The sequence below is a fragment of the Scyliorhinus torazame genome, chromosome 9, assembly GCF_047496885.1.
Source record: "Scyliorhinus torazame isolate Kashiwa2021f chromosome 9, sScyTor2.1, whole genome shotgun sequence".
Taxonomy (NCBI): Eukaryota; Metazoa; Chordata; class Chondrichthyes; order Carcharhiniformes; family Scyliorhinidae; genus Scyliorhinus; species Scyliorhinus torazame.
Genome location: NC_092715.1, coordinates 100320529 through 100346536, shown reverse-complemented (window position 1 = coordinate 100346536; position 26008 = coordinate 100320529). Strand labels below are relative to the sequence as shown.

General features: G+C 44.0%; 1 protein-coding gene across 2 annotated transcripts in view; it reads left to right on the top strand.

Annotated features, from left to right (window-relative positions):
• ell2 (elongation factor for RNA polymerase II 2) overlaps nt 1–26008 on the top strand; it is a 227121-nt gene that overhangs the window by 105717 nt on the left and 95396 nt on the right. For both annotated transcript variants that reach the window (XM_072516322.1, XM_072516323.1), the window contains exons 4-5: nt 58–221; nt 15990–16249. In XM_072516322.1, the coding sequence (XP_072372423.1) occupies nt 58–221; nt 15990–16249 (424 nt within the window). The remainder of the gene's footprint in view (nt 1–57; nt 222–15989; nt 16250–26008) is intronic.

Here is a 26008-nt window from a genome sequence, read left to right as displayed (position 1 = left end):
TCTTAGTGTTAATATAGGAACTGAAGCTAACTTAACATCCACTCTCTATCTCTTTAGCAATGGAGTTTCAGAACTGGACTGCTTTGGAAGCATACAGGATAAAATTACAATATGTGCAACAAATGATTCTTATCAGATAACACGAGAGCGTATGACTCAAGCAGAAGAGGAAACCCGTAGTCGAAGTACCAAAGTTATTAAACCTGGTGGCCGATATGTAGGTGAGGGCAAGTGTTTTTGTAACTTTACAGAAAAGCAGAATTCAGTAAAATATGTGAAATCGAACAATTGATGAGTAATGCCATATTTTGAATGCACATTTAAGGGCCGAGAAGAAGTATATGTCATCATTTGTCAAAATAATGACCTACAAGTGTATTTCTGGTTGTTGTGCTTTCTAAGAGCTGAAAAATATCCAAACTGGCTGGAAGAGCAGTTGTTGTAACATCTGACGGTGTTTATATTCCAACAGCAAAAACAGAAATGCCTCTTTTCATAATGCTGTGACCCAAGTGCTTTCCTTATGTGTCCTGGAAAGTCAATGCTGAAGTCAGTGACTACATTCAAGAGTAAAATGATCAGGTTTACCACATATGAATTGCTGCTTAATTTTTTAATTACTGGTTTCTTTAAAATTTACCTCTGACCAAGCTTTTGGCAATCTGTTCTAAAATCTCGTTGCTCAGTGTGAAATGTTGTAAATACTCCCAAGAAGCACCTTTATACATGTTACTCTGTCAAAGGCATTATATAAGTGCACATTGATATTGTGGAGTTCATAGAAGCAAGACTTAGATGCTCAGTTTTATCCTTTTATTCCACTGATTTATTCTTGTTTCTGTCTGGGAATATAGTCTTGTGATATATTGCATATCCTGAGGGACCAGGGAAATTGATGTTGAGCTGGCCACTGCATTGTTGTGCACCTTATAACCCTATTTGGATCAGGACAGAAATATCACAATGGTATTAAAATAGTTCAGAACATTTAGTGAAGCAACATCAAATCTGTCTTAATGGAGATGAGGAGAGACCTGAGAAAGTATATTTGTTCTGTCATTATTACAAGTAGTTCATATTTTCAATTACAGCCAACAGGAGATCCATGCATTTACTTTCAGATGTGTTTGTCTTGCTACTAGAATTGATTTATGCTGCATTACACTAGAAAATCCTTCAGCTGTATGCAGTGTTTAAAACTATCGTGTGACCAATTATCAGACAATATGTTTTGAAGATCTTTACACTTTGTAAGCAAAATTTAAGATTTGATCATGCACCTACTGTTTACAAATTGGAATTATGTAACTTTTGCAGAGCTGATTTTTATTGACTTGGAGAAAGAAAAAAGGGAGATTTTCAATTTTGTAGCACCATATTGCATCTCAACATGTTTCAGAACATCATAAAGCATTCTTTTGTCTCTTCTTACAAGTGTCCCTTGATTTGTTTAGCCAGGACCAAACACCATAACCCTTATCGATTATCTACATACCAGGGTCCTTCAAATGTAAACAATATTCCATTATCTAGCTATCTGTAAACTAGTAAGTGACTTTCAAGGTTTATTAGCAGAACACTTCAACTGCAAATCAATGATTACCTCGCAACACCTTAATCACAACTCTAGTAGTCATACTTCTGTTTGCATCTTAACCCAGGTTTTAATAACATTATTGCAAAAGATCTAAAATATGACAAATTTTTACATTGATCACAGTGTGAATCTGGAGGATTACAAACTGAGCATTCTGACTAGGATATTGCTGTGTAGATGCTGCTTGATAGCATTTTTGACAACCCATCACTTTACTGATGATCGAGTTGGATTATTTCTGCTTTATGGCGGCACGGTAGCACTTTGGCTTCACAGCGCCAGGGACCTGGGTTTGATTTCCGGCTTGGGACCCTGTCTGCGGAGTCTTCATGTTCTCCCCATATCTGCATGGGTTTCCTCCGGGTGCTCCAGTTTCCTCCCACATGTCCCAAAAGACGTGCTGTTAGGTAATTTGGACATTCTGAATTCTCTGTGTACCCGAACAGCCGCCGGAGTGTGGTGACTGGAGGATTTTCACAGTAACTTCATTGCACTGATAAGTCTCCTTGTGACGCCAATAAAGATTATTGTTATTTTTGTGGAAAGGACTTAGATGGGCAACCTTTCACATTGCCAGGTAGTTGGGCAGCACGGTAGCATAGTGGTTCGCACAGTTGCTTCACAGCTCCAGGGTCCCAGGTTCGATTCCCGGCTTGGGTCACTGTCTGTGCGGAGTCTGTACACTCTCCCCGTGTGTGCCTGGGTTTCCTCCGGGTGCTCCAGTTTCCTCCCTCAGTCCAAAGATGTGCAGGTTAGGTGGATTGGCCATGCTGAATTGCCCTTAGTGGTCAAAAAAAGGTTAAGTGGGTTACTGGGTTACGGGGATAGGGTGGAGGTATGGGCTTGGGTGGGGTGCTCTTTCCAAGGGCCGGTGCAGACTCGATGGGACGAATGGCCTCCTTCAGCATTGTAAATTCTATGATGCCTGTGTTGTAGCTGTACTGGAACAGTTTGGCTCGGGGTGCGACTGGTTCTGGAGCATGTCTTCAATGCCATTGCTGAAATGATGTCAAGGCCCATAGCCATTGTAATATGCAGTGCCTTCACCTGTTTCTTGATGCTATCTGGATTGAATCAAATTGGCTCAAGACTGACATCTGATGCTGGGGACCTCCTGGAGGAGGCCGAGATGGATCATCTCGTACTTCTGGCTGAAGATGGTAGAAAATGCTGCAGCCTTTGCACTAATGTGCTGGGCTCTCCTGTCATTGAGGATGGAGTTATTTGTGGAGTCGTCTCCTCCAGTTAGTTGTTTAATTGTCCACCATTATTAATGCTTGAATGTGGCCATCCTGCAGAGCTTAGATATGATCCGTTGGTTGTGGAATTGTTTAGCCCTGGCTATTGCATGCTGTTAGAAACGCATGTAGTGCTGTGTTGTCGCTTTACCAGATCAACACCTTTTTAGCTATGGCTGGTGGTCTCCTGACCTGTCCTCCTGCACGCTTGACTGAGCTAGTGCTGATTCCGCAATGTGATGGTAATGCCAGAGTTGGGATATGCCATCCCATGAAGTTACAGATTGTTGTTGAATACAATTCTGCTGATGAGACACCGTGCCCCATGGGTGTCCAGTTTTGAGTTGCCATTTCTGTTAGAAATGTATCACATTTAGCACAGTGGTAATGCAACACAACACATTGGAGGTAATAGCAAAATACTGCAGAGACTGGAATAAAAACAGAAGATGCTGGATAAACCCAGCAGGCCTGGTAGCATATCTGGAGAGAGAAACAGAGTTAATGTTTTGGGTCGGTATGACTCTTCTTGAGTTCTGTTCCCAAAGCAGGTTTTTCCAGGAACAGGATGCTAGTCTATGGCCAAAGGCTTAAGGCTCAAGGGGCACCACTCCACATCAAGCATGGCTGACCAGGAGTCGTCTCCCCCCTCTTACCGCCTGCCATTGGGATGTCAGAAAAATTTAGCTCAATCTGTTAGCTGAGTTATGAAGGCACCTTTCTTGGCCATCAAGTCCTGGCATGGGACTTGAACCTTTTGCAGATGGCACAAAGTTGGGTGGGAGGGTGAGCTGTGAGGGGTTTCAGAGATGCTTCAGTGGGATTTGGACAGGCTGAGTTGAGTGGGCATTTGCATGGCAGCTGCAATATAATGTGGGTAATAATGTGAGGTTATCTGTTTCAGTAGCAAAGATAGGAAGGAAGATTACTATTTGAAGGGTGTAAATTGAGAGGTGGATTTCAGTGAGACCTTGGTGTCACATGCAGCAGTCGCTAAAAGTAAACGCGCAGGTACAGCAGATAGTAAAGAAGGTAAATGGTATGTTGGCCTTCATAGCGAGAGGATTTGAGACTAGGAATCCGGATGTTTTACTGCAATTGTATAGAGCATTGGTGAGGCCATACCTTTTTAAAAAATAAATTTAGAGTACCCAATTCATTTTTTCCAATTAAGGGGCAATTTAGCGTGGCCAATCCACCTACCCTGCACATCTTTGGGTTATGGGGGCGAAACCCACGCAAACACTGGGAGACTGCAAACTCCACACAGACAGTGGAGGATCGAACCTGAGGCAGCAATGCTAACCACTGCGCCACCGTGCTGCCCCTTGGTGAGGCCATACCTGGGTCACGATCAACCGACTGTTCACAGCAGCAGGATATTCCCGTCCCACGCCGGCACACTGATTTCCCGGCGACGAGGGGTGCAGTCACCGGGAAATCCCGTTTACAACGGTGGGGGTCGGTAAATCCTGCTGGCAGGCCACATCCGCCGTTGAACAACATGCGGCGGATTGGTCAAAAAATCCCACCCCTGGTGTATTGTGTGCGGTTTTGGTGTCCTTATCTGAGTGCAGCAAGGGTTTACCAGGCTGATTTCCTGCGATGGCGGGACTGTCATCTGAGAAGAGACTAAGTCGGTTAGGACTATATTCATTGGAGTTCAGAAGAGTGAGAGGGGATCTCATAGAAACGTATGAAATTCTAACAGGATTCGACAGGGTAGATTCAGAAAGAATGTTCCCGATGGTGGGGAAGTCCAGAACTAGGGGCCGCCGGAATGTGGCGACTAGGGGCTTTTCACAGTGACTTCATTTGAAGCCTACTTGTGACGATAAGCGATTTTCATTTCATTTTTTTCATTTCATAGTTTGAGGATAAGCGGAAAACATTTTGGGACTGAGGAGAAATTTCTTCACCCAGAGTGGTGATTCTGTGGAATTCACTGCTATAAAAAGTAGTTGAGGCCAAAACGTTCTATAATTTCAAGAAGGAATGAGATATAGTTCTTGGGCTAAAGGGGTATGGGGAGGGGAGGGGGGATGAGGGGATTGAACTTGATGATCAGCCATGATCACAATGAATGGCGGAGCAGACTCAAAGGGCAGAATGGCCTCCTATTTTCTATGTAAGTGATTATGATCTGGAATACACTGTCTTAAAAGGTGGTGGATGTAGATTCAATTGTGATTTTCGATAGGGAAATTGATTACAAACTTGAATAGATAAAATGGGGAAGGCTATGTGGAAAGGGTGGGTAAGTGCCACCAGCTCAATAGTTCTTGCACGGGGCCAACCTGGGCTTGATGGGCCAAAAGACCCCCTGAGCTGTAACCATTTTATGAACCTATATCTTAAAATAGGGTAGGACACTTTAATAGTGCCTGTTTAAAGCATTAGTCACCTTCATTTATACAAGAAACTATTAGGAGCTGCATTATCTTAGTAATTTTTTCCCCTCTGCATTAAGGTTCACATGCAGACAAAATAATATGTTTTGAGATAATGAAATGTCAGTTTCTGGAGGGATCGAGAGATCTGTAAAAATTGGGTTGAGAGGAAAATCTGAAAAAGGGATGGGCTTGTGATACTGGCCTCTTGTTCATTAATCAAATGCTTATATTTTTGAATCTTATTTACTTATGTGTTTTGGGTACTTCAATAGCATGATCATCATTGGGAATGTGTGCTGTTTTGTTTACCTGGTTTAATTGTTCAAGGGTCAGAAAAGTGGTCAAAGCAAGATTAAAATAAATTGGCACATAAGATGGATAGAATATAAATTTTCTGCCTCCAGAAATTCCTGCTTGTTTTCAAAAGGAAATTAGTTGCTGAAAAATAAATATTAAAGGGTTTAGGGAGAAAAGAGGGATGAGTCTAGTTGGACTAGTCATGTGGAGAAAGGCTTAATGTCCCAAATGGTCTGTTTCTACATTGATCCTATGATTCTATGGAATAAACCAAGATCAAGTTTCCAATTTAAAATTCCCAGCTGATTAAGACGATAAATAACTGACAGCAATCAGAATGGCCTTGGGTTCAATCTTTGCTGAGTTAGTTGAGTTACCTCTCCAATTATGTTGTGGCATCCTAGGAAGCCTTTTAATTATTTGCTAGAAATTGTTTTCAGATGCAGTAGCACATTAATACAATCCAAAATAGGAATTCCATCTGAAGCAATCATTTTTTGTACTAACTTCAAGGTCAAAACATTTTTGAATACACTGGGCCGTGAGTCGCGCTGTGCCGGTTTGGGGGGGGGGGGGGGGGAGAATCGTGTGCGGGCGTCGGGACGGCGTGGCGGGACTCGCGAGGCGCCCGGGCAATTCTACCTGGCGTGGGGGGGGGAGAAGAGAATTCCGCCCACTATTTTTAATGTTTGAAGTTGTGCCAGTTTGTACATTGCTTCAACTTTGTATTGTACCTCAAGTGTCAAAAACTGGATGGAACTTTTAATTTCAGTGGTGGTCTAAAATGGGTGGGGGCAGATTGGCTGTCCATTATCCAGTCCATCCAATTTTTCATTAAATTCAATGTCCATTGAACCTCTCCTGCAAGTAGGCTTTTCAAAGACTTTCTAATGGTTATTTCCCACTGGACTTCGATGTTCCTCCATTTTTGTACTTTAAATGTATTTTATTGCAAACATGTATCAAAACAGGTTACAGCAAATAAACACCCCAAGAAACAGACTTCCCAACAATCAACTATGCAGCCATTTTTGTACTTTTATGACTTCTGTCCCGTCACAAGCAATGTTTTTTACAAGCCGTACAGCAATCCGTCCTGAAAGTTCCAAACTAGCCCTGCACAACATGGCCCTTTTAAATTACAACCTGCCAGAGGTAGATTTACAATGAAACACATTGTGCCTAAGCACAGGGCCCTGACCAATGGGGAGTCTCCTGCGCTGGCTAATCAGACCGATTTCTCTGCATTCGCTGATAGGCTCTTGTGAGCCTGTCAACGGCCAATACAGAGAAAAATAAGACTCTGATTGGTGAGTCTGAAATAGCGGGGAAACCGTACAAATGGTTAATTTGCGTGTATGCACGAGGAACAAAGAGAGGTGACTAGGTGAGAAGGGAAAGGCAGAGGCTGCTGAGGTTTTGCTATGTTTGCGACTCGACTCAGGGCAAACCAGCAACAGCGATGCACTGAAAGCCACCATGTGGTGAGGGGAGCAGCAGGTGAGGTGAGCAGGTGACTCGACTGAGGGCACACCAACAACAGCGAGGTATTGAAAGCCACAATTAGATGAGGTCAGCCACCAAGAAGAGCAGGCGGGGTGAGCAGGTTTAAGACTCAACCAGGGCAGGCCAGCAACAGTGAGGTGCTGAAAGCCACTACAAGTGAGGTCAGCCACCGAGGAGAGCAGCAGATGAGGCGAGCAGGCGACTCGACCCCAGGCTGAAGGTAGGCCAGCAGCAGCGAGGCGTGAGGCATCTAAAGCTACCACAAGGTGAGGTCAACTGCCAGTTTAGCTCAGTGGGCTAGACAGCTGGTTTGTAATGCAGAACAAGGTCAGCTTCCTGTACCGGCTTACCCGAACAGGCACCGGAATGTGGCGACTAGGGGCTTTTCACAGTAACTTCATACTTGTGACAATAAAAGATTATTATTATAAGTGGAGGACGGCGAGTCATGCAGATTTGCGACTTGATCAGATCAGACCAACAAAGTGTGAGACGGCAAAACCAAATCGCCATGAGATGAAGTAAACTGCCAAATAAATGAGGCTCACAGGTTTGCAATTTGACCAGCAACTGAGGTGCAATACCCCAAATCAAGCGTTGGCCACGAGTGAGGCAGGAGACTAAGACCCAGGTGAGCGAGTGAGTGAGATTGTGAGGGCTGGGGGGGAAGAGTGAGTGTGCCTGGGGGTAGGAATGTGTGTGTTGAGGGGGTTAGCTAAGATTGTAGACTTGCAATGAGGGAGAGAGTGAGGGTGAATGGGGTTTGGGGGGGGAGGAGGGGAGTGTGAGTGACTGCAGAAATGCAGTTGAGTGTGGGGCCCCACAAATTGTAAACTTGCTTCTGGCCTGTACGCACTAATTCTTTTTTTATAGAAGCCATGCATTTAAACAGATAGATGTGTATACAAAAAAATAACTTAGAGCAAATGTTGGATTTAAGTATCCATTTTTCCTTGTCATTGACTTGTAAATTACATGATATAGCGTGATGAAGATTTTTTTTGTTTCACTGTGCTGCAGGATTGCGATGAGGACTTTGTCTTAGGCTGATAATACAGGTGTCATGTCACTTGTGCAGTCTATATTTGTTATCTCAGGACTTTGCACCTATCGAAACATGTCACTGTATCTAATCTCCATCTCTGTTTCATGAGATGGACTGCAGGAAAAGTTTTGCTATTTCTGTAAGATTTGGAACAGCCTCTGCAAAAGACAGCTCTCCAAAGGTTTCCACACACGAATCGTTTATGCTATTGGATTCTCATAAGTTTCCCAGGGAACAAAAGCCACAAGGGAATTTGGCAGTGCCTACATGTACTTCCAAGTGATCCATGTAGGCATAAGAGATCCAACTATGAAACAGCATCTCCTCTCAGTTACTATGCTTGAAATATCTGACCATAAATGCCTAACCCCTGATCCCCTTATTAATAAAGAACCTATCTATCTTTGTCTTAAAGACACAGTGATTTGGCCTCCACAGTCTTCTGCGACAAAGAGTTGACCTATTTTCAGTCCGATATGGTGGCTCTGGTTGATTGCACTGACTTTGTTTCATCCCTCCATGCAGCTCACATTTGATGTTATCCCTCCCAATCCAAAATCCAATAGCGGCTGGTTTAGCACAGTGGGCTAAACAGCTAGCTTGTAATGCAGCACAATGCCAGCATCGCGGGTTCATTTCCTGTACCGGCCTCCCCGAACAGGTGCCGGAATGTGGCGGCTGGGGGCTTTTCACAGTAACTTCATTGAAGCCTACTTGTGACAACAAGCTATTATTGTTATTATTATTATTATTATTATTATTTATTAAATCCCTGCCTAACTTTCCTGCAACTCCCATGTTTGAATCTGTTCAATCATGGAACTGCGTAGAATGTGCAGCACGAGACAGACCATTCAGTCTACCTGGTGTGTGCCAACATTTATACTTTCCATCAGCCTTCTCCCACCTTTTGTTCACTGACCTAATCAGCTTGTGCTTCTATTTCTTTCTTCCTGTGGTGACTAGGGGCTTTTCACAGTAACTTCATTGCAGTGTTAATGTAAGCCTACTTGTGACAATAAAGATTATTATTATTATTACATTGTTTCCCCTCTGGTATCCATCCTAGTTGCCTCCACTGAAGGATGTGAATGTTCTTGAGAGGTTGCATGGAAGTTTTAACAGAATGGTTCCAGGGATGAGGGATTTTAGCGACATGGTTGATTTGGAAAAGCTGGAGTTGTTCTCTATTGAGGAGCAGAATTATGAAAGGCTTAGACAAGGGAGGCAAAGAAAAGTTGTTCCTATTAGCTGATGTTACAAGGACATGGGGCACAGATTTAATGTTTTAGGCAAAAGGTACATGAAGTTGTGAGGAAGGACTTTTTTCTTAGTGAATTGTTGGTAATGACCTGGAACTCGCTGCCTACGAAGGTGGCAGAAGTGGACACTATCCATGATTTTTGAAGGAAATAAACTTGCAGGCCTATGGGGATTAAACAGGGGAATGGGACTGACTGGATTGCTCTAAAGAGAGTTAGCATGAATGCAATAAACTGAATTGGCTCCTATCATAGAATAACAGAATAATACAGTGCAGGAGAGGCCCTTCGGCCCATTGGGTCTGCACAGACGCATGAAAAACACCTGATATGCCTTCCTAATCCCATTTGCCAGCACTTGGCCCATAGCCTTGAATGTTATGACGTGCCAAGCGTTCATCCAGGTACTTTTTAAAGGCTGTAAGGCAACCTGCCTCTACCAACCTCCCAGGCAGTGCTTCCAGACCATCACCACCCTCTGAGTAAAAAAGCTTTTCCTCAAATCCCCCTTAAACCTCCTGCCCCTCACCTTGAACTTGTGTCCCTTCATAACTGACTCTTCAACGAAGGGGAACAGTTGCTCCCTATCCTTCCTGTCCATGCCCCTCAATCTTGTACACCTCGATCAGATCGCCCCTCAGAAACTTCTCTGCTCAGCGAAAATAACCCAAGCCTATCCAAACTTTCTTCATAACTTTATTGTTCCATCCCAGGCAACATCCTGGTGAATCGCCTCTGCAACCCCTCCAGTGCCGTCACATCCTTCCTATAATGTGGCGACCAGAATTGCACGTAGTATTAGGGATCTAGGTGTCCATGTACATAGATCCCTGAAAGTTGCCACCCAGGTTGATAGGGTTGTGAAGAAGGCCTATGGAGTGTTGGCCTTTATTGGTAGAGGGATTGAGTTCCGGAGTCATGAGGTCATGTTGCAGCTGTACAAAACTCTGGTACGGCCGCATTTGGAGTATTGCGTACAGTTCTGGTCACCGCATTATAGGAAGGACGTGGAAGCTTTGGAGCGGGTGCAGAGGAGATTTACCAGGATGTTGCCTGGTATGGAGGGAAAATCTTATGAGGAAAGGCTGATGGACTTGAGGTTGTTTTCGTTAGAGAGAAGAAGGTTAAGAGGAGACTTAATAGAGGCATACAAAATGACCAGGGGGTTAGATAGGGTGGACAGTGAGAGCCTTCTCCCGCGGATGGAAATGGCTAGCACGAGGGGACATAGCTTTAAACTGAGGGGTAATAGATATAGGTCAGAGGTAGGTTCTTTACGCAAAGAGTGGTGAGGCCGTGGAATGCCCTACCTGCAACAGTAGTGAACTCGCCAACATTGAGGGCATTTAAAAGTTTATTGGATAAGCAGATGGATGATAATGGCATAGTGTAGGTTAGATGGCTTTTGTTTCAGTGCAACGTTGTGGGCCGAAGGGCCTGTACTGTGCTGTATCGTTCTATGTTCTATGTACTCCAGCTGTGGCCTAACCAAAGTTCTGTACAACTCCAACATGACCTCCCTGCTTTTGTAATCTATGCCTCGATTGATAAAGGCAAGTGTCCCATATGCCTTTTTCTCCAACCTAATAACCTGCCCTTCTGCCTTCAGAGATCACATCACACATTTCAGGGTTAAATTGCATCTGCCCATTTGACCAAGCCGTCTATATCTTCCTGCAATCCAAGACACACAACCTCACTGTTTACCACCCAACCAATCTTTGTGTCATCCGCAAGCTCACTGATTCTAACTTTATGTAATTGATTGTAGTAGCAAAGTTCCACATTTTAACCACTGGTTAAAGGTTTTACACCTGTGGAATTTGTTAGTGACAATATTTATGACCCCAAGTTTTTAATAATAATTGCTTATTGTCACAACTAGGCTTCAATGAAGTTACTGTGAAAAGCCCCTAGTCGCCACATTCCGGCGCCTGTTCGGGGAGGCCGGTACGGGAATTGAACCCACGTTGTTGGCCTTGTTCTGCATTACAAGCCAGCTGTTTAGTCCACTGTGCTAAACCAGCCCCAGTCTCTCCTCCAAATGAAAACATATTTTCTACTCTTTAAGCTGTTTATAATTTTAAAGACTTCAACCAGGTTACTTTCTCTTTCATATGAACATGCAAATTAGGAGCAGGAGTATGCTATTTGGCTCATCGAGCCTGCTGCTCTATTTGATAAACTTCTGGATGATTTGATTGTGCCCTTAACTCCATTGCTCCTTTGTTCATCAAGAATCAATATACCTCTGCCTTAAAAATGTTCAGTGACCCTGTCTCTACCTCTTTCCAAGCGAAATGGGCTCTGTTCCAGTATAAATTTTGTAAATTCTTTTTGCACTTTGTCTCATCCCTCTATTTTTATAATATGGAGACCAGAAATGTGCACAGTTCCCATGTGTGGATTCCATCCCTGCCGCAATCAAAGTCACAAATTGCATTCTAGGACTGATCATGGTGCACTATTTCTCCTTGCCCTTTTCAACTACTTTGCATCCTTTTGACACACCATTCTCCTCCTGCACTTCTCCATTCCAGCTCAATGGAACTGCTCTCACTTTGGTTCCATTCTTGTGCATTCAATTGTAGCCAGTGCATCTACAGTAATAGTTTTGCCCTCCTTCTGCTCAGTTGCCTGTGTAGTCCTCTGAGGATCAATCCTTAGCCGCCTCCTAATCCTCATCAAAATTCTGATCTTGTGACAGCATCTAAAGATGTGCGATGTGGCATTGGGATCCATATGTATACTGCAGCATCCAACTCTACCTCTGCTTTTCAACCTTCTTGTTAGACAAACAGGCCTATGATTGATTGGAGGAAATTGCAGTTAATAAGAAGTTTGAAACCATTATATTTGTATCCCGCACCACCAATTGTCCTCCCTGGCCACTGCCACATGTTGAAGCCTATTGTTCATAACCTCAGTTTCCAACTTGATATCAAGCTGAACTTACGACTTAAAAAAAAATAATTTGGAGTACCCAATTATTTTTTAAAATTCAATTAAGGGGCAATCCACCTAACCAGCACATCTTTGGGTTGTGGGGATGAAACCCACGCAGACACATGGAGAATGTGCAAACTCCACATGGACAGTGACCCAGCGCAGGATTCGAACCAGGGTCCTCAGCACCGTAGCCCAGTGCTAACTACTGTCCCACGTGCCACCCCACGACTTCTTAAACTACCCTTCACAAAGGTTGGTTACTTACAACTTTGTAATATCGTCTGTTTCTCACCTCCATCCTTATCTGAAACTGTCATATATACCTCCAGACATGACTACTTCAATGATCTCTTGGGTAGCTTCCTATTCTCCATAAACTTTAGCTGCCTTAAAATTCTGGTGTGCATATTCTAACCCACACAAAGTTGCACTATCCCATCACCCTGACTTACGTTGACTCCTAGTGCTGCAATACTCCCAGTTTACCATTCATATCATTTTCAAATTGATCATCTTTTACGAGAGTGACTTGATTTGATTCATTGTCACATGTACCAAAGTACAATGAAAAGTACATTGACAAATGGTACATCGACAAACAGTGATTGGTTACAGTGTGGAACAAGGGGCCAAATAAACCAAAAACATGAGCAAGAGCAACATAGGACGCCGTGAATAGTGTTCTTACAGGGAACAGATCAATCCGACGGAGAGTCGTTAAGGAGTCTAGTAGCTGAGGGGGAAGAAGCTGTTCCTGTGTCTGGATGTGCGGGTCTTCAGACTTCTGTATCTTCTGCCTGAAGGAAGGGTCTGGAAGAAGGCAAAGCCTGAGTGGGAGGGATCTCTGATAATGCTGTCTGCCTTCCTGATGCAGCAGGAGGTATAGACCGAATCAATGTGCGGGTGGCAAGCTTGTGTGATGCGTTGGGCTGCGTTCACCACACTCTGCAGTTTCTTGCGATCTTGGACCGAGCAGTTGCCATACCAAGCTGTGATGCAGCTGGATAGGATGCCCTCTATAGCACATCTGCAGAAGTTTGTGAGAGTCGATGCAGACATGCCAAATTTCTTTAGCTTCCGTAGGAAGTAGAGACATTGTTGGGCTTTCTTGACTGTTGCATCATCGTCAGTGGACCAGGACACACTGTTGGTGATGGTGACCCGCAGGAACTTAAAGCTATCGACTATCTCCACTTCGGAGCCATTGATGCAGATGTGTGTGTGTGCCGTGCTACGCTTCCTGAAGTCAACGATCAGTTCCTTGGTCTTTCCGAAATTTAGGGAGAGGTTTTTTTTGGTACACCATGCAACCAAGCAATTTATCTCCCTTCTATAGTCTGATGCGTTGTTGTTTGAGATATGACCCACCACAGTCATATCATCTGCAAACTTCTAGATTGATTTGTAGTTGAATGTTGCCACACAATCATGTGTGTATAGGGAGTACAGTCGAGGACTGAGCACACATTCTTGCGGGGCCCTGGTGTTGAGGACTATTGTGGTGGAGGTGTTGTTACCTATCCTGACAGATTGTGGCCTGTTGGTGGGGAAGCCGAGGATCCAGCTGTACAGGGAGGTGTCAAGTCCAAAATTGCAGAGTTTGGTTATAAATCTTGTCGGGATAATGGTGTCGAAGGTGGAGCTGTAGTCTATGAACAGTAGTCTCATGTGGGTGTCCTTGTGGTGTTCGAGTGTTGATTATAGAGCCAGGGAGATGGCATCTGCTGTGGACCAGTTGCAGTGATAGGCGAACTGCAATGGATCGAGACCGTCTGGAAAGCTGGCAGTGATTTGTCTCGTGACTAGCATCCCAAAGCATTTCATGATAACAGACGTCAGGACCACTGGTGGATTGTCGTTGAGGCAGGCTACCTTGTTCTTCTTTGGTACTGGTATCATGGTGGTCTTTTTGAAGGAGGTGGGGATCTCGGAGCGGAGGAGTGAGGTGTTGAAGATGTCTGTAATACACTCGCCGGCAGGTTTGTGCAGGCTTTGAGTGCTCGCCTAGGGACTCCGTCGGGGCCCGTCACTTTCCGCGGATTCACTTTCAAGAAGGCAGCTCTTACCTCTGAGGCTGTAATAGTGGGTATGGGTGTGTCCAGGGCTGTTGGGGTAGGTGGCACTGATGCATTGCCTGACTGCTCAAAGCGGGCATAGAAGTTGTTCGGTTCATCAGGGAGGGATGCTCGAGCCCCAGACATTCCGCCTGGCCTTGCTTTGTAGCCTGTGATCTCGTGTAAGCCCTGTCATAGTGTGGGTTAGTGTCGTTGGCCTGGGACTCTAATTTGATGCGGTATTGTCTTTTGGCATGCCTGATGGCTTTCCGTACGTCGTAGCTGGATTTGTTATAAAAGTCAGGGTCGTCAGACTTGAACGCCGGCATCCGGAACTTCAGCAGGGAGTGAGTGAACCCTTCGGTTGAGCCAGGGTTTCTGATTGGGGCACACCCGTATTGTCTCCTTTGGTGCACAGTCCTGACACACTTACTGATGAAGTCTGTGACGGTGGTTGCATACTCGTCCAGGTTAGCTTCAACTTTCAACCCAAATGAGAACAACCAGCTTTCCTGCTGCAAGGTCTCCAATTCTATCAAAGTTATATTGTTGCCCACATTTCTCTACTTAGTATTGTGAACAGTTATCCAGCTTTTCTGTCAATGCAATTTTCAAAGGACTTGTATGAGTTGCTACCTGGCTGATTTTTCACTGCCTAGCAAAGTGATTTCAGGATAAACTTTTCCTATGTCATTGCAAAATTCACCATACTTTTAAAACTAGATTTATGCGCAGTTCTGTTAGTGACATGACCTATCTGGGAATATTGCCTCTTCACTTGTATTCATGATCATTTTCAGAATTTTGCATTTAACATCACATAACATAGAAAGATGCTATGGATTCTTATAAGCATTCAGTTAGTCTTTTAAAGCACTTAAGATTGTAACAATTTATATAATAGACTCTCGTACCTCTGCTTTACTCAATGGTAATAAGCTTTTATTAGTGTCACAGGTAGACTTACATTAACACTGCAATGAAGTTGCTGTGACAATCTCCTAGTCGTCACACTCCGGCACCTGTTCGGGTACACAGCGGGAGAATTCCGAATGTCCAATTCACCTAACAAGCACGGCATTCGAGACTTGTGGGAGGAAACCGGAGCACCCGGAGGAAATTCACTTAGAAACGGGGAGAACATGCAGGCTCCGCACAGACAGTGACCCAAGCCGGGAATCGAACCTGGGACCCAGGTGCTGTGAAACAACAGTGCTAACCACTGTGCTACAGTGCCGAGATTATGGGCTGGATTCTTCTGCTGCACCAGCAGCAAGATCGCCACGGCGAGACGCGGACCATGTAGATGTCCATTGATCTCAGACGTCAATTTCTTGTCGCCGGGCAGACACGGCCAAAGAATCCGACCTTATATTTATGATTTATTTCACTTAATTGCAAACTCTAACTGAGGGTGCATGGTTTGGAAGAGGAAAGGTGAACTGAAAATAGTGTTTGTAGATTATTATAAAATGGATGTGCTTTCTATGTTTGTCCATTGTTAACAATGTAAAACTATTTGCAAAGTCCATGCTGTTTTATTGGGACACAAAATGAATACTTCTTAGTTTAGCATATATGTATAATTAAATTTTTCTCTTCATTTGGTTTTCATTTAATTTACAAGTTGTTTTTGCACTATTTCTAGGTAAGAGAGTGCAAATTCGTAAACCAGCACCAGGCATCCCAGATGCTGTACCTGAAAGGAAACGGTCAACTCCCATTAATCCTGCAAGTACAATAAGGAAGTGCAATATAAACAACAGTGTTTCCCAACGATCTTATAGGGATAGGGTAATCCACTTATTGGTACTAAAACCCTTCAAGAAACCAGAGCTTCTGGCCCGATTACAGAAAGATGGTGTTAATCAGAAAGACAAGAACTCTCTCGGACCAATTCTACAACAGGTCAGTAGTAGCAGACATGGTTTTCATTCATTACACTTCAATCTAGTTCTTGGCGGGAGGGATAACTGGAGTTTACCCTTTGACAAACCCATTCTCTTGCATTTCCCCACCTATTGTTTTCAATCATCATCTTGTGCTTTGGGCACTAATTTTAGGAATTTAAAATTTGTTTGAAAATATTCTAGCAACTAAAACTGACTCAATAAAGAATGGTTCCACGTACAAATGAAATTAAATCTTCCTGTCCAAACTTGTGTATTATTTCTGCCTTTAATCCATTCAACTTGGGGGGTGGTGGGTGGGGGGACTGGACTAGTAATTAGACCCAGGCTAATGATTTGATGGAGTTAACATCTGGTGCACATCCCATCATGGCAGCTGTTAATAAATCTTGTAATGGTGACCTGAAGTTATCATCGATTGATATTCACTAATGTCCTTTCGGGAAGGAAATCTGCCATCTTTACCTGGTCTGGGCTACATGTGATTCCAGACCCAAAACATTGTGATTAATCACTCTCTGATATGACCCAGCAAGCTATTCGATTTAAGAGTACATAAGCTGGCCAATAAATGCTGGTCTTACAGCAACATCCACATCCCGTGAAATAAATTCTTAAGACTTGGTAATTGTGGAAAGTGGTTTAAAGTCTAATTAAGCGAGCCATTCAAATTAAAACTTAATGTTCTTGATCAGGAGGTAATTGTAAATCATCGGTTGCTATTAAATTTCAACCTTTTTAATTTTGGTTTATGAATGTTTTAATGCTTTAAATATTGCAGGTTGTAAGATCACATGCATTTATTAATGTACTATGGACTATATTGTATGAATGTTGTCAGGATGGTAAGAAGAGGACTTGCGTGTCTTTCATATAACAATGGATCAGAATTTCCTGGAACAATGTGATCTGTGACTTGTGTCGTAAATTCCTTTGTTCTGTGTCTGAGCCTTCCTGTTGAGGCTTTTCAATTTCCTGGAAAAGTAACTTGAATAGATCACATCGGACCATGTAATGTCTGTACTGTACCCCAAACCTACCTGCCTTTGGTCTGTATACCTTGATGCACTTTCCCAACAAAGAATCCATCAATCTCAACATTGAAAATTTATATTGACCCAGTATCCACAGACAGTTCAGAGGGAGTTACAAATTGTCACAAAAGTTCTGTGTGGAAAAAGTGCTTTTTGATTCCACTTCTTTATGGTCTAGTTCCAAAAAGATTATTCCCTCTTGTACTTAATTTCTCCATTCCGGATAATATAGTTAATACAGTGAAATCAAATCTTTCACCCATTTTAAATTTCTTGATTACAATAGATCATGAGATATGAAAGAGACTTATGAAATATGTCATGATATTGTTCTTTAAGCAATATTTACTTTAGCTACTTTCCTTTTTATTTACATTCTGTTTTTATATTCCTGATGTGGGGATGCTGGAGCTGGACTGGGGTGAGCACAGTAAGAAGTCTCACAACACCAGGTTAAAGTCCCCCAACAGATTTATTTGAAATCTCTGGCTTTCTAAGTGCTTCTCCTTCACCTGATGAGGGAGCAGCGCTCGAAAGCTTGTGATTTCAAATCATTGGTGTTGTGAGTCTTTATATTCCTGGTTAGTTTACTTTTTCCCTTTATTTACCCTTTCAGGTCACTGTCTGTGTGGAGTTTGCACTTTCTCCCTGTGTCTGTGTGGGTTTCCTCCGGGTGCTCCGGTTTCCTCCCAAAGATGTGCAGATTAGGTGGATGGACCACGCTAAATCGCCCCTCAGTGTCCAAAATGTTAGGTGGGGTTAACTGGGTTACAGGGATAGGATGGAGGCATGGGCTTAAGTAGGGTGCTCTTTCGAAGGCCCAGTACAGACTCGATGGGCCAAATGGCCTCCTGCATTATAGCCTTCTGCATTATAAATTCTATGATTCTATTCCGGTGATGCAACCACAATGTCGCAGTAAATCCTTTTCATGCTAAGTAATAGAATTCTAAATTTCAAATATTGTCACTATGTTAAATGTGGTTACCTGCAGAAAATTATTTGAATTATAGACCCATTCAGCTACTGTATTTGGGAACATTTTAAGTTGCAGAATTTAAAGTTAGTTTGCATACATGATCTAAAGGGAGAAGGCAGAGGGTTCTATGAATGTGACGGTACATTAGGCTTCCTGATAGGGTGGGTACAGGTCAACATGAGGCAATGGCACCACAACGACAGGATCCAGTTTTAGTAGGGAAAGCTGGAGAATAACAGTTGGCATCTTTACCTGCACGTCATGAGGCTCTAGATAAATCAGAGGCACGTGGCCATTGAGGGAGGGTCAAACTCCGCCCTGTAAATTGACACAAAGGTCATATGGCGTCCTGCAGGAGGGATGTGATGAAGTGTGGGAGGACAGCTAAACTGGACTCTGGAGCTCCTTCCTGGTTGCATACTCACTTGGTGCCACTGCAGATCAATTGCACAGGACTTTGAACTCATTGCCCAGGATGCAACTGCAAGACAGATATCTAATTCATTCTGTGGGAGTTGCCATGACTTCTACATCCTCAGTCACTCCCAGATGCCTGGGATTTTCAATGGGCTAGAACGTCTGCAGGGATGGCTACTGGGGATAAGGGCTACCCACTTAAACATTGGTTCAACTCTGGTGCATCGCCTTCAGACTCCAACTAAGGAAAAGTGAAATGCTGCTCATGCAACCACGTACTCATTGAGCAGGCTGTCGGACTTCTGAAGGTACAATTCAGATGCCTGGACTGCCCAGATGCCTCTTCTCAATATGTACTGGAGAGGGTTTGCTGCATAATCATGGTTTGCTGTGCCCTTCACCTTCTGGCTATACAGAGAGGTGAGGCCCTGCTGAAGGTGAACTGGAGGAGGAGGAGCCCTTCTCTGTGGATGAGGCGCAGGAAGCCCGGAGGGATGTTGAAAGACAACATGAGCATATTGGTGCGATGGAGGAGAGGAGTGCCCATGCTACCCTAATAGCTGAAAAATTACAAGAGGAATAAAACTACGTCCGACCATCAGGAGACAGCTCCTCTAGCCCTCCAAGCCATTTTGTGACTTCTGAGGGAATAGCCAAACCATTGTTGAGAGGTTAGGTCTTGCATTCATACTAGCGCCTTAACAGCTCGTGCCTCACTAGGGCCAGATCTGCTGTGGTCATCGGTGTTCTGCTAATGGGCTCACTATGTAAACTCAGCAAGGAAGAACAGCACTGTGAATCGAGGCTGGACGGTCCCTGTGCCGTGTAAGGATGCAAACGCTGCCACAAAGGAAATGAAGACCAACGTAGGGCTCTCATACTAAAGTGCATGTCTTGGTTTGGGACACTTTCTGTTGGAAACCCCAGCTGCTCAAGTGTCCGAGGACAGAGGGTCTGGCACAAAGGAGAAATTGAAGGAAATCTTTATTAATCAGGAAATTGTATTGGGGAAATTGATGGGATTAAAACCCGAGAGGTCCCCAGGGCCTGATGCTCTGCATCCCAGAGTACTTAAGGAAGTGGCCCTAGAAATAGTGGATGCATTGATGATCATTTTGCAGCATTCTATAGACTCTGGAAGAGTTCCAATGGGTTGGTGGGTAGCTAATGTAACCCTACTTTTTTTTTTTTAAAAGGTGGGAGAGAGAAAATAGAATTTTAGACCGGTTAACCTGACATTGGTGGTGGGGAAAATACTGGAGTCAATTATTAAGGATGAAATAACTGAGCATTTGGCAAGTGGGGACAGGATCAGTACAAGTCAGCATGGATTCACTAAAGGGAAATCATGTTTGACAAATCTTCTGGACTTTTTTGAGACTGACCAGTAAAGTGGACAAGGGTGAACCAATGAATGTTGTGTATCTGGATTTTCAAAAGGCTTTTGACAAGGTTCCACACAAGATATTAATGAGCAAAATTAAAGCTCATGGTATTGAGGGCAATGTGTTGATGTGGCTAGAGAACTGGTTGGCAGACCGGAACCAGAGAGTGGGAATAAACGGGTTATTTTCAGAGTGGCTGGCAGTGCCTAGTGGGGTACTGCAGGGTTCAAATGCTGGGACCTCAGCTGTTCACAATATGCATTTGGACGAAGGGATTGAATGCAATATCTCCACATTTACAGAAGGCACCTAAGCTGATGGCAGTGTGTACAGCGAGGAGGATGCAAAGAGGCTGCAGGGTGAGTCGGACAGGCTGGCTGAGTGGGCAAATACTTGGCAAATGCAATATAATGTGGGTAAATGTGAGGTTAGCCACTTTGGCAAAAAAATATTATCTGAATGGTGGCAATTTAAGAAAAGTGCAACGAGACCTGGATGTCATGATGGAACAGTCACTGAAGGTGAGCATGCAGGTACAACAGTCAGTGAGCAAAGCTAATGGCATGCTGGCCTTCATAGCGAGAGGATTTGAGTATAGGAGTAGGGATGTCTTGCTGCAGTTATACAGGGCCTTGGTGAGGTCACACCTCGAGTATTGTGTGCAGTTTCGATCTCCTAGTTTGAGGGAGGATATTCTTGCTATTGAGGGTGTCCAGTGACATATGAAGAAAGACTGGATCGACTGGGCTTGAACTCACTGGAGTTTAGAAGAGTAAGAGAGGATCTTGTTGGATCATATAAAGTCCTGATGGGACCGGATGGGACTGGGCAGGCCAGATGTGGGCAGAATGTGCCCGATGTTGGGGATGTCCAGAACTAGGATGTCCAGAACATAGCCTAAGAATAAGGGGTAAGCCATTCAGGACTGAGATGAGGAAGAACCTCTTCTTTCAGAGAGTTGTGGAATTCTCCACCACAAAAAGCTGTTGGGGCCAGTTTGGTGCATATATTCAAGTGGGAGCTGGACCTGGCATGACTCCTGCAGAACATGGGGTACCTGAAGGACGGTCAAGGAATGTGGCCTACATTCTGCTGGTGCCGACAGTAGTGTGAGGGTGTGGGGTACATGGCTGAGCACAAGTCTGGCAGGACCTGCTGGATCAAGATTTCCATAGTGGTGGTCAACCTTCCCATGGTGGCCTCCTTGTGGTGCTTGATGTCTGAGCCACGACATCGGACTGAATGCGGACGGACTACTCCATCATGTGCTCTATTCTGCTGAGGGACTCTCTAGTTCTGCCTGATGTTCTAATGCCTGTCTTTGCATGTAAGCAAGTGAGCTGACAGTCGCTACCAAAGGCCTGCCATCTAACTAAGACTGAGCGGGTGGCTAGTCTCCTGTAGCCCTGAGTGCCGGATACCTGGGCTGTCCCTGCCTCCCGACTGCTGCAGAGACATGTCTGTGAGATATTCTCCAGAAAGTAAAAGGTTCTTGTTTTGTGTTAAAAGTTTACACCAGAGTCCTGTGAATTGAACTGTGAAAGGTACATTGGATCCGAAACGTTAACTCTGTTTCTCTCCACGGTTGATGCCAGACCTGCTGAGTTTATCCAGCATATCTGTTTTTAATTAGGAAGGCTAATAGAATGTTGGCCTCTATTGCAAGAAGAATTGAGTACGGGCATTGTGAAGTCTTGTTTTCATTGTATAGAACCTTGGTTAGACTGCATTTGGAGTACTGTATGCAGTTTTGGTCTCCTTACCTTAGGAAAGATATTATTGCCAGAGAGGGAGTGCAACAAAGGTGTACCAGACTTGTTCCTGGAATGACAGGACACTCCTATGAAAAGAGATTGGGAAAACTGGGCCTGTATTCTCTCGAGTGTCGAAGAATGATAGGTGATCTCATTGAAATCTACAGAATGCTTAAAAGGGGTAGCTAGGGTAGATGAAGGTAAGATGTTTCTCCTGGTTGGGGAATCTAGAACCATGGGACACTCTTTCAAAATAGGGGGTAAGCCACATCAGCCTGAGATGGGGAGAAACATTTTTACTCAGGGTTGTGAATCTTTGGAATTCTGTACCCCAGAGGGCGGCTCAGTCATCGAGTATCTCAAGCAGAGATTGACAGATTTCTAAATACCAATGATATAAAGGGATATGATGTGGAGATGCCGGCATTGGACTGGGGTGAGCACAGTAAGAAGTCTTAGAACACAGATTAAAGTCCAATTCAAAACAAACCTGTTGGACTTTAATCTGGTGTTTTAAGACTTCTTACTATAAAGGGATATGGGGATAGTGTGGAGAGGGGGGGGGGGCACAAAGGCATTAAAAAGAATGTTCAGCCATGATCATATTAAACGGCAGAGCAAGCTCAATGGGCTGAATCACATTGTAGAATTTACAGTGCAGAAGGAGGCTATTCGGCCCATTGAGTCTGCACCAGCCCTTAAAAAGAGCACCCTACTTAAGCCCACGCCTCCACCCTATCCCCTCAACCCAGTAACCCCATCTAACCTTTCGGACACTTAAGGGGCAATTTAGCATGGCCAATCCACCTATCCTGCAGATGTTTGGACTGTGGGAGGAAACCGAAGCACCCGGAGGAAACCCACGCAGACACGGGGAGAAAATGCAAACACCACACAGTCACCCGAGGCTGGAATTGAGCCCGGAACACTGTAGCTGTGAGGCAGCAGTGCTAACCATTGTGCCACCGTGCCACCCCAATCACCTACTTGTGTTGCTCTGTTCAGTGGTGGAGTTGCAGCCAGAAGTGAACTAAAGAGAATTTGGGCCGCTGCAAGGACTGATGCAAAACATAATTTGCTGCTTTCAGGGGTTGTGTTCCTGATTCTTCACTTAGTTATGATCCCAGCTGATAATACTGGATAAGTCAGATCCCAGAGTGAAATTCCCATGAGTCTGCTGGGACTCAAAAAAAATAAAATATGTGTTATTAGAGGCTCTTCACAATAACTTCATTGAAGTCTACTTGTGACAATAAGCGATTATTATTATGTATTAAAGACATAATTAACTGTTACACAAGACAAAGGTTGGAAAATCTCGATTCAAACGCAAGAAGACGCTTCAAATTCGCACAATTCCTTTACCTCAGCAATACCATTGCAGTATGGATGCCTTAGTTTTTGCCTTTGTTATCTTTAACCACCTTGCTTAGCCACGGCTGCATTCCCCCCTCTTACAATCTATCCTCTTTTCTGGAATATATTTCGGTTGGAAAGAATTGAGTATCTTCTTGAATGTCTGCCACTGTTCATCAGCTGTCCAACTTTTAGTCTTTCTGCCCTGTCCACTAGGGCCAAATCTGTCCTCTTGCCTATGGCTTAACACCAGGACGCTAATGTGTGACTCCCTCATGCAATGATCACTTTACCTAAAGGACCTTTGCTACAAGATCATTAATTAATCCTACCTCATTACACAACACTAAACCTGCTCCCTGGTTGGTTTCACAACATATTGTTCCAAGAAAGAATCTCTAATACACTCTATGAACTCTCCCTTGAGGCTACCTTTGACAATTTGATTAATCTTGCCCATATGCATATTTAAATCACTCATGATTATTGTCGTACCTTCCTACTATCCTCCAGTATGTCCTGGTTAATACTGTGTCCTACTGAGGAACTACTATTAGGGGACCTATAAATTACTTCTACCAGGAACTTCTTTCTTTTGCTATTTCATCTTTCTACCCAGACTGATTCCACGTCTTGATCTCCAGTGCCAATATTTTTTCTCATTACAGCACTGATCCCTTCCTTTTACTAACTAGGTTAAACCACTTTCTCTGTCTATCCTTCCGAAACACTGAGCACCTTCCCAGACCTGGCCTCCTTGTAATCATGACTCCGTAATCGGAAACCCTTTGTCTCTATTTGCGCTGTTAGCTCATTACTTTTATTCCAAATTCTATGCAGGTTCTGAGACAAAACCTTTGTTTGTCCTATTATTAATTTACACTACTCTTGTAAGATTCCCTGGTGTAACATGACATTCATACGTTCTGTCCTTTTCTTTCATGATCTGGTAACAGTTAGCTGCATCATTAACCTGTACTCCTATCTTCTCCTTACACTTCATTTTTTTAAATTTCCATGCAATTGAACCCTCCCCCCACTATTTAGTTTAAAGCCCTATCTACAGCCCTAGTTATTCAATTTGCCAGGGCATTGGTCCCATTGATTCAAGTGGAGCTTGTCCCCACGAAACAGCTCCCTCTTTAACCCAGGACTGGTTCCAGTGTCCCATGAACACACAACAATCTTTGAGCCATGCATTTACCGCTTTAATCTTATTGACCCTATGCCAATTAGCTCTTTGCTCCGGTAGTAATCCGGCGATTATTACTTTTTGTTGTTCTACCTAGCTGCTTGCATTCCCTCCGCAGAACCTCTTTCTAATTTTCCCTATATTGTTAGTACCTACATGGGCCATGACAACTGGATCTTTCCCCTCTCTCACTTCAGCAGCCCAGATAGGATATCCTGAACCCTGGCACCAGGTAGGCAACATGGCCTTCTGGAGACTCCATCCTGGCTACAGAGAACAGTGTCTATTCCCTGACTATACTATCTCCAACAACAACTACATTTCTCTTTCCCCACCCCCACTTGAATGCCTCTCTGTGCCACAGTGCGGTGGTCAGTTTGCTCATCCTCCCTACAGTCCCTGCTCTTGTTCATGCAGGGAGCACGAATCTAAAACCTGTTGCACAAGGTCCCTGACCACTGACAAATTTAAGATAGTTAATCTAAGGAGCGTGACTGCCTCCTGAAATAGTGTCCAGGCAACAGAATTATCATAGAATTTACAGTGCAGAAGGAGGCCATTCGGCCCATCGAGTCTGCACCGGCTCTTGGAAAGAGCACCCTACCCAAGCTCACCTCCACCCCATCCCCATAATCCCAGTAACCCCACCCATCACTAAGGGCAATTTAGCATGGCCAATCCACCTAACCTGCACATCTTTGGACTGTGGGAGGAAACCGGAGCACCCGGAGGAAACCCACGCACACACGGGAAGCACGTGCAGACTCCACACAGACAGTGACCCAAGCCGGGAATCGAACCTGGGACCCTGGAGCTGTGAAGCAATTGTGCTAACCACTATGCTACCGTGCTGTCCTATAACTAACAATCATAAACTCCTGTCCTCAATAGCCTTGTAGTCCTACTGACCATGTAGCTTAAAACTCCTGTCCCCTCTAGAATCTATGATTCTGTGATTCTCTCTGACACACACTAAACTCTCTCCTCGTTTTTTTTTTCTATGTCCCTGGACCAATATCGTGAGGCAACAGTAATGGTTTTGATACTTTGTGTTTTTATCTCTAATCATGAAACTTTTAGCCCAGTTGTAAAACTTCATTAAAAATGTATGTATGCATTTGTTGTCTGAAACATTAGACACTTCTAGTTTATACTAAAACTCGTTTACCCAGGTGCTCTTACCCATGTGGCGAAGAAAGGACTAGGGTAGATTTGTGGTTCAACCTGATTTTTATTACCGAACCTTATTATCCAAACTCTATTCAAAAACAATTCCTAATTCTTACTCAAACTTATCAACATTACCGTCTATCTGAGACTCTTGATACCTGTGCCGTTGACCTTGGCCAGGCTGCTCAGTTGGGTACGACTCTTTGTCTCTGCTGAGCTCCGTCAATTCCGATAACCGTGCCTCCGAACTCAGGGTCTTTGTCGTGAAGGTTGGTCTTGCACGTCCTCTTCCATCATCAGTTGGGAGGAGGGGGGGGGGGAATTGCTGATTCCATATATGGAAGACGCCAGGAGCCCTCTAGGAGTCCATGCAGCCCTTTCCATATATGGTAACTGAGGTGCAGTTGAGTCGCTGATACTGGAACTGAGGTGGCAGTGAGTCTGGTCAAAACTGGCAAATACACAAAGAA